This window comes from Vulpes lagopus, chromosome 19, assembly GCF_018345385.1.
Source record: "Vulpes lagopus strain Blue_001 chromosome 19, ASM1834538v1, whole genome shotgun sequence".
NCBI classification, from domain to species: Eukaryota; Metazoa; Chordata; class Mammalia; order Carnivora; family Canidae; genus Vulpes; species Vulpes lagopus.
The window spans coordinates 46,272,213-46,282,051 of record NC_054842.1 but is presented as its reverse complement, the minus strand read 5'-3'; the positions used below and the strand labels follow the sequence as shown (position 1 = coordinate 46,282,051).

The 9,839-nt window shown below is 42.3% G+C and overlaps 1 protein-coding gene across 1 annotated transcript in view; it reads left to right on the top strand.

Moving 5' to 3' along the window:
- Window positions 1-7,695: 7,695 nt before the first annotated feature.
- The window catches only part of CLRN1 (clarin 1), a 36,437-nt gene continuing 34,293 nt past the window's right edge, over window positions 7,696-9,839 (top strand). Inside the window, exons 1-2 of the mRNA XM_041734492.1 lie at window positions 7,696-7,761; window positions 7,879-8,146. Coding sequence (XP_041590426.1) covers window positions 7,894-8,146 — 253 coding nt within the window. The 5' untranslated portion in view covers window positions 7,696-7,761; window positions 7,879-7,893. The remainder of the gene's footprint in view (window positions 7,762-7,878; window positions 8,147-9,839) is intronic.

Sequence of the window (9,839 nt, the reverse complement as noted above, 5' to 3'; positions counted from 1 at the left end):
AGTCAATCCCAGGAAGTTCAGCAGTCCAGAGCCTTGTGATCCCTCTACGCTGGGAGGGTGAGGCCCTGGGGACCTGTGAGGTAGTGACCTCAAGATAGGGAGTGCCCATGCCTGACGAAGGAGGGCCCAGACAAGACCAGCCTGAGTGGAGGCTCCCCACACAGCTAGGGCAGCGGTGGACACAGAGCCCCCAAGACTGGGGACGGTGGCACCGACATGTGGGTGATTGCACACTACACGTGGTGTCCGAGGCAGCCACCCCGTGTCCTTTGCTCAGATGACTGTCCAGCCAGCCTCACCTGGTGCACTGCACCCACAACCAGGTGGCAGGAAGAACTGAAGTTGATGCTTCCCAGGAGCTTTGTTCAGAAAACAAATAGGTAAGAGAGTAGGAATGCTTCGAAAGCAGAGCCCTACATTTGACTTCTGGGAAGGAGGAGGGTGACAGGGGGTAGAAAACCTGAGGAGGCAGCTTGGGAAGAGGGAGCAACTCAAGGCCTTCTCTCTGGGACTAGACACTGCCTCCTCCTCCTCTCTGCAGACTGGCCTCCAGGTGCTTTGACCTTGCGTCTCTCAGGATCACTTGTCAACCTTCAGGAGATGGATCCCAAATGGCCCAGACATCCATTCCTAACCATAGCAGGCGGGGAAGCATGAGTTAGAGCGCAAAGGTAGCTGCCACACAGCTCTTATCTGGGGGTATTAAAGGAATTTCACCAAGGAAGGACCCAGGGCTGGGCAATCACCCCAAAGGTGGATATCTCCCTGTAGTAACACTTGGCAATTGTCACTTCACACTGTTGGCTCCTGTCGAGCTCATTGTCTAGCTAATTGTCTTCTCACAGGAAGGCCTGCCAAGCCAGATTCCCCCAGGCAATTACATTTTTAAACCTGAAGACATCTTGTTGCTTTGATCCTTAGGAACATGAAGACAATCTTGAATCTCCTTTTGGTCCTCCGTTATTTTTCACTGTCTCTGCCCATCGTCAGGGCTCAAATAAAGGTTTGATAGGAAGCTAAATTTTTGTATGAGATACAGGCTCTGTTTTTATGAGTCACTGATAATAATGCACGGGTGGATCAGTCCAAAGATGGCTCTAGCTAGCATAGCTCTGTAAGTCAACACTCCTCGCTTCCAGAGATTTGATGAGATGTAAATCTGCCTCATTGTGCTATTATTCAGTTCTTCATCATGGGAATATTTTAGGAAATTTTGTAATCTATCTGACTAAAAATTAAGCCATCCTACAGCCTCGTACATCTTAACAGAGGAGGGGCAGGAAACCCAGTAATTGCCCCGGTGTGTCTGAAAAGAAGTGAGTTGATACATGGAGAGCACACAGGATTGAGTAAACCTCGATAGGGTTTATGTTTTTGTTAATATTCCTATTACTTTGATGTAAGTAATTAAAGAAATTATCAGTATTTCAAGTGTCACGCACCCACACAAAAGACAATATTTATACAATAATAGTGAGACAGAAATCAAACTGCTCCAAAGTTTGCCATCGCAACACATCTCCCCCAGGCCGTATCAATGAGGAAAATGATCAATTTTCCTGTACTAGGAATCTGGTCCATTTTTTTTTTTAAGATTTTATCTATTTATTCATGAGAGACACACAGAGAGAGGCAGAGACATAGGCAGAGGGAGAAGCAGGCTCCATGTGGGGAGCCTGATGCAGGACTTGATCCCAGGATCTTGGGATCACAACCTGAGCCCAAGGCAGATGCTCAACCACTGAGCCACCCTGGGCCCCTGGTTTATCTATTTTTGTTAAAGGAGGCGTCTCACATGGTGACTTCCTTCTCTCCTTCTTTAGGTAACTTTTCCCTCTTTCCTGTCAGGATGCTGGTAATTAAAGTTTAAGTATCACCAGAGCCTCCGCATGAGAGACCAACAAGAAACCTAGAAAAATCAGAGGGTGTCACAGATCTTCTTTGATGGGATGACAGCTTTCCTCCACCTCGGCTCTCTCCGTGGCTGCTCTGTTGTGGAAAGCCCAGCTCTTGCACTTACTTTAAAAGTCCTCACAATCATCATCAACTCTGAAAATCCCTGCACTAAATTCACCCTCTCAGTCCAAATCCACAGTGGCTTCATCTGTATTCCAGAAGAACTTTGTTTTCTTTTTCTTCCCTTCTCTCAACCCTTTTAATCCTCTAGTTCAAGCAATTAGCTCTACAAATATTAGCTGCAATCAAGGTCTAGCACATGTGGTAATTTTCCCCCTAATAAATCAATCAATTCTTTCTGTGGAGTGTTTTTTTTTTTTTTTTTACCCCTCACAGTCATTAGAGAATTACAATGCTACTTGAGGATCACCAGCAACTTGAATTAGTCAAGAAACGTCAATCAAATTTGCCAGATTTTGCTTTAAAGATGAGAAAAATGAAAGAGATTCACAAAGGCCTCTTGTCTTCGAATAGGAAGCTTGATAAACCCTTGTGGAATCCCTCTTAGAGAGGCCTTGAAGTATAATGATCCATTTGGAAGAAAATCAAAATCAGTATTACCGGTGACAAATTGGACAAAACCCCAGAAATTCTCATTTAAAAAAATCTAAAAATTAGTAATTGGAATAATCAACCATCTAGTATCTCTAAGCAGTACAATGTTCTATAATAGCAGCCAGGTTAGTGTAGCAAAGAAAAAAAGAGAAATAATCTAGCAAATGGGCAAATTTGAAATCTTATCGCTTGCAAAAAAAAAAAAATTAGTTTAAGGATCATCTGGCCCATGCTTATCATTGTGCAGCTCAGAGTTGACTTTAGGGTTGCAAATGGGGGCTTGTAGGGAAAAAGGAGTTAGGGGAGCCCATAGCACAGCTCCTTGATCCCTGCCCCTTCCAAAAATAGAAGCTCAATTTTTATCTCTTATTCTACCCAAAAGTTCAATTGAGGAAATGGTTTCTCTGGTTAAAAATAATTCAAGAATCGCCTATGTAGCCAAGACCTCTCTTTTCATAAGGGAGTAAAATGAATGCTAGGGCAATTAGGGAATTCCTAACTTAGTGTTGGATCTGGCACCAGACCTTGGGTCAGTCACATCTTTCTCCCCAGTGCTCTTCCTCATGGCACCATGCTGTCTTCTTACTCTTGGGGAGCAAATCAGGTGAGAATTCCCACACCTTTAGATTTGGACCTTTGTTTTTATTTTTATTTATTTATTTATTTATTTGCTTTTGTTTTTGAACAACCATAAGGAAAAAATACCAAGGAAGCCAAATTAGTATGAGAAGAGGCATAAATGTTATGTTGAAAGTAAAAGCATAATCTTCAGTTGCATTCCTTTGTCTATATTGTTTCCAGTCACACCGAAGAATCATATCATCAGCGAGCACCTGAAGGGGGTCATGACGGAGGGTAGAGAGGCCTAGTTTCATTTTCTTATGTCACCAAATGTATTGCTATTAAGATTGAGAGAAGTAAAGATTTCAGTAGGATACTTGGTGAAAACTTGCTGACATTAATGACTCAAATTCTCAGAGAGACTGCAAGGAAAATGGTGTCATCACTGTCATTCAAGACATTTAAGATGAAATTTCAAAAGGAGGCTGTCAAGCATAATGACTGCCAGGTTCTATTATATCATTCTCAGAGGGTGGATCACACACACTACTATTCAGCCTATTCAGCCTGTGGGTGGTTGATATTGAAGTTTGAAAGGAAGATGCAGAGAGGAGGTGGGGTGGGGGCGTAAGACCCAAGAGGGGCTGCTTCACAACCCGGACACATCACCGTTGACATTCTCATGGTGACTTGGGGGTAAATCTATGGTCCAGAGCCTAGTTTTTAGTCTTAGATATGCTGAGACCTGGCCCATCAGGGCATTTTTGGCAAGATCATGCTCTTGGTATGGAACAAAATTCAGGAGATTTGAGTTATAAACAGTAGCACCCATTTATTAATTTATAATAAGAATATTCCTCTCTAGTGCCTGGATGTTCATGTTTGCATGCACTCCAGGATCGAGATGCCTACAAAGCCTAGTGATTAGGAGGCAGCTGTGTGAGAAGAGCCCCAGTTTTCAACATTGACTGTCCATTGCAATCACCTAAGGTATTTTAACACTAGGCCGCACTCTAAAATCAAATAAATCTGAATCTCAAGGAATAGGATGTGGGCATTAGTATTTTTTAAAATCTCCTCAAGTGATTCCAATGAATGCCCAAGTTTGAGAACCACTGGATTAGAGTAGAGGCCATCCATCCAGTTACCAAGAGCCTGAGAACTCATCCTTTCCACACGACAGTCCATGCCTTTGCAACCAGTGGGATGTTGAAACTTGGAACAGATAGGCTTTGCAATTTTTTAATTTGCCAAGTAAGGATATTAAAAATTCAACTATTATTATCTCATTAAAGAAGGGATTTTTTTAAAAATCAGATTTATCAATTCAAAGCACAACCCTGAGCCAGCTGTTCCTCTGCTCAAAAACTGTTTTTTTTTTAAAGATTTTATTTTTTAAAAAAATTTTTTCATGAGAGACACACAGAGGCAGAGGAAGAAGCAGGCTCCATGCAGGGAGCCCGATGCAGGCCTCGATCCCAGGACCACAGCATCATGACCTGAACTAAAGACTCAACCACTGAGCCACCCAGGTGCCCCTCAAAAACTCTCTATAGCTGGGTATTTGTCCCCTGAATGAAGTCCAACTTTTCATAGCCGCATCAATGACCCTCCATGATTTGATTCTGGCTTACCTGTCCTGACTCGTCCCGCATGTCCCTTCATGCCCTAACCTGGGCAACCAGCCTTCATGTCCTCAAGACTGTGGCTCCTTTCATCCCTCTACTGAGAAACCCAACATGCCTGCCTTTCATTCCCCACAGAACCTGCTACGAACCCTTCCCCACTTCAAGAAATATTAAGAACAAAAATTAAGGACACAATTTTATGATAAAAGAACTCACTATGTTATATTTCTTTAGCTCACGTTTCTCCAGATCCCAGGACACGTCACCGACTGATGCACACAGAACTGGTGTGATCGAACTGCTCTCTACACCCAGAGGCAGGGCTTTTTTTCTTGGACCTCTTTACATACACGTGGCTGGGTCTGGTTCATGAATCCACTGTCCTGTGTCAACGACTCCTCTCTTACCATGTCCTTTCTGTAGACGTACTAACAATATCGATTAAGTTGTGATTTCTGCTCCCAGGCTTGGAAGTGTTCGGTCTCTTCCAATTACAGAATATGTTGATTTAATTAGCATAGCTCTTCTCAGACATCTTAAACTAAGATTTCGGGACGGGGTGCAGCATGTGCATCCCCAGATAACTATTTACTGGGGCCATCACTGCTCCCTTGTTTTGCTAGTGGACAATGATGGCAATTATTCTAAATCCAGTGGAGACTTCACTGGGAAAGCAGATAACCTGTGGTGAGTTGCTTATTGTGTGTCTCAAGGGCCATGACATAAAAAACCAAAAACTTACCTATATTGCAAACCTAATTTTGGGTGCCCATCTGGAATCTAGGGTGTGTTCCTCTGTGGTCATGGTTAGTGTTGCCCCCTTTTACCTTTGAAGGGACATTGGTATTTGGGGATCAGTTCTATACTTGGTTGTCTTTTTTTTTTTTTTTTTTTTTAGATTTTATTTATTTCTTCATGAGAGACAGAGAGAGAGAGAGAGAGAGAGAGAGAAAGAGAGAGAGAGAAGCAGGTTCCATGCAGGGAGCCCAACATGGGACTCGATCCCGGGTCTCCAGGATCACGCCCTCGGCTGAAGGCAGGCGCTAAACTGCTGAGCCATCCAGGGATCCCTTGATTGTCTATCTTTAAGAAGACAGACTTTGGCACCTAATTTCTCTTAAGCTGACATGCTTAAGGTGGATCAAGAGAATAGAGACAATATGTGCTTTTGACCAACTGGGAAAGTTCTGTTTGCAGATGTCGATATTCTCTAAGCACCAAGATACACAGTGAATAATGGGCTACTCTGCCCTTATTACTCCCAGGCCAACACAACCCTAAATGAAGAGCTTGTCTTCTCCTCAAGGCCAAGGACTTTGCTTAGAATAGCGCATAAACCTCAAAATTAGAAGACCCAGATTTGAGAGCTGCCTGGATGGCTCAGCCGGTTAAGTGTCTGACCTTTTGTTTCAGCTCAGGTCACGATCTCAACTTCGGGAAATGGAGCCCTGCATCAGGCTCTGTGTTCAGCTCAATGTGGAATCTGCTTGAGATTCTCTCCCCTCCCTCTTCCTCCTCCTTTCCCTTACCCTCTGCTCCTCCCCCTGCTTGTGCTCTCTATAATAAATAAATAAAAACTTAAAAAGAAAAGAAGAAGATCCAGATTTGAATCCCAGCTCCACTACTCTCTTGGGCAAGTTGCTTGGTCTCTCTGAGCCTTAGTTTCCTATCTATAAAATGGAGAGATCATTTCCATTCACCATTCTCATCATCATTTTGTACGGTAATTGTGAGGACTAAATAAGATGATTTAGGTAAAATACTTAACAATGTACTATACATACCAAGTTCTCACTAAAAGTTAACTTTGTATGTCAGAGCCTAGCACAATAATGTGGCATATGATAGATATTCAACATACATCACACACACAACCTGTATCTGCAGAAGGAAAGATCTCATTGAGAATATTGAGTTAAAAAGCTGTTATGGGGCACCTAGTGGGCTCGGTCGGTTGACCATTGACTCTTGATTTCGCTCAGGTCATGATCTCAGGGTCATGAGATAGAGCCATGCGTAGAGCTCTACGCTCAGTGGGGCGTCTGCTGGAGATTCTCTCTCTGCCTCTCTCTGCTTCTGCCCCTCCTCCTGTCTCTCTCTCTCTCTCTCTCTCTCTCTCTCTCTCTCCAAATAAGTGAATAACATCTTTTTTTTAAAAAAAATAAAGAGCTATTACTAAATTCTGGACTTTAGTTTTCAGATCTTGACAATGTAACCGAACTCATTTTGCTATTTAATCTTGCTCATGACTTTGTCTCTTGTCTCCCTAACTCACGATTTCTGCTGGGATCCTTGCTTTTCTGTGATGAACTCTTAGAGCCGGCTATCTGAGCACAATCTCTTCTTTCCATGACAATGCTCTTGTCTTCTTTATAGGTTCTGATACTTCTCAGACCCAGAACCTCATTTCCTTGCAATAGTCCTGAAGCAGCCAAGCGTTGTGAAGGAAAGCTTTTAGAAATCTAGATATTGGCACCTGGGTGCCAGGAAAAATTGGAATCGACTTCTCTATTGACGCACTGATTCTAAATCATGGATCTGGGAGAAAAGAAGTTAGGATGACAAGCCCTGACGGTTGGTCTACGGCACCCACCCCAGTTTGAGATTTTATCCAGCTACAATGAACATTTTTCAAAATCAATTAATTGCCAATAAGTAGACATCGGATCATTCTCTGTCCAAATTCCTCTTCAACCCCCCACCAAAAACAAAAACAAAAACAAAAAAAATGTCAATAAATGAGCTGCTCGAGTGGCTGAAAATTTACCATCAGAGCCAAGCCTGTTTCTGAAAGTCTCAACTCACCCAATCAGACAAAAGGCTGGGGAAAGGGGAGGCATTTATCAAGTTACAGGGAGGATTCCATCTGCTATCTTAGACCTTTGTTACCAAGTGACACAAGAGATACTCGAAGGCAGTGTGAACGCTCTGTTTCACAGATTCTTAGCCCAAAGATTTCAAATTAGAGAGAAGCAGCAGCGGGAAAGGAGAAAAGTCAAGGAAGTGTGATGAAGCAGCCTCCATCCTCCAGGCGTTCTCCTGGCCAGAACCACCGACCACGGTGAGGATGCCTATGGGGCTGGGATCTGTCCTTTCAGCCACTCTAATAAATGCAGCCAAAGGGCCAGTCACTTCTCATCAGTCACCAAGGTCTCGTTTCTGAACCTCACCTTCACAGAAGCCATCTCTCATCATGCCAAACCAACAGAAGAAAGTCGTTTTTTGCACAGCTGGGGTGCTAAGCTTCATGTGCGCCCTCGGAGTGGTGACAGCCCTGGGGACACCGTTGTGGATCAAAGCCACCTTCCTGTGCAAAACGGGGGCTCTGCTGGTCAATGCCTCCGGGCAGGAGCTGGACAAGTTCATGGGTGAAATGCAGTACGGGCTTTTCCACGGAGAGGGCGTCAGGCAGTGCGGGTTGGGAGCCAGGCCCTTTCGGTTCTCACGTAAGTAACAGTTGCATTTGAATTATTTAATACTTTAGGCGTACTCTTTCCACGGTTGCAAGGGATCTTTTTAAGAGCCTGGCCCTGTCTAGTACAGGCCTTCTAAAACAGACACGAACCTTTGGAAATGCCCAGGTCTTTTCCAAGCAATTTCCTCTCCCTGGTTTTTATGATTTTGTTTTTATTAATTACTTCATTCTGTTTTTATCATGACAGCATATGGTTAATGAGCCGCTATGGAATTCAACTTTGAAAGGATAAACAATTTAATTCCGAAACATCAATATTTATGCTAGAAGTTTTGGTGTCATTTTAAAAGGGGAGAAGCAACTTAGAGGAATAGCTATGAGAGACGAGCTTCATTTTTTCCTTAAAAAAAAAAAAAAAAAAAAGAATCAGTGTCAAGGGCTCAGTAGCTGCTTTTCCACCTTGCTCATGACTTTGTACCCTGTCTATCTCTGTATGATCTCTGCTAGGACCTTTCCTGCTGCTAATATTCTTGTTTGTTTGTTTTTTTCCTTTTTTAACCAATTTGAATCACTTGGCCATAGAAATATAAAATGATCTGCTATGCTAACTGGGAAAGAAATAGATGCCTATTTAGTATAGAAAATTTGCAACTGATTGACCTTCAAATCATGTAGGTACTATGAGACAGATTTTCCTGTTCAATTTTTGTGAAATGGAAGTGTTACCCACAGTATTTATAACCTGTTTATCTTAAGAAGGGAATTTTTAAAAATTACCATGTGAATAGGCAACTCATTAAATGAAAATTAATAAGAAGCCATTTGTTATATCTCTCACAACACACATTCAGAAATTATTATTATTTCAAAAGGGCTGGTTTGGAACAATCTTACGAAGAAACAGCCAGTAAATTACTGCATAAATCACTCTTCAGGAAAGGAGGTTACCAATTGAGGCATTTAAAATGAATTATTATTTGCCTGGGTATTTTTTTTTCTCTAGCATAGGTAGAAAGCTAAATTAATTGAATTTATTATTAACCTATGCAGTGTCTAATTAAATTTCAGTGCTGGCCTATTTCTATTTCTGCAACATTCCTTGTATCTTCTTAACAGTCATTGGACACCAGCCTTCACTCACGTTGGTTATTAGGTGATATGAATTGTCACAGGGCTCCACAAAAATCCCCAAGAATTAGTCTTCAGCTTTTCAAAAAATTATCATCCCTAGATTTGATGAAATGAATACCAACTCTTTTCACTGAATGGCTTTAGTTCATTAAGGTAATGGGGCTGTTAGAGTTGCTTCGCTTTCCTTAGGGGGGGAAGAGAACAAAGAAGACTATCACATGATTTGCAACTGTATTAAAAAATAAAAAAGGAAAAAAGATGAGTGAAATGATTTAACCATGAGTCATTGGCAGCAGCTAAAGCGCGAGTAAAGCTTCTCACAAATGAGTTTAGACAAAAGCAGGGAACAGACAGTGAATTTTCAGGAGCTTTTGCATTTGGTACAGTGAAATAGAGATGAACTTTACTCATACCACAGGACAGGTTTTGAAACAATATGTTCTCCGAACACTTACTAGACACTACACATACTTTGTCTTATTTAATCCTCACACAGCTTCGTTCCTCAGCAGTTTGATGCGTGACTTTTTTATTTATGTGTGTGTTCTCTGCTGGCTCGGTCTGGGATGCAGTTGTTCTAATCAGGTGTCCTT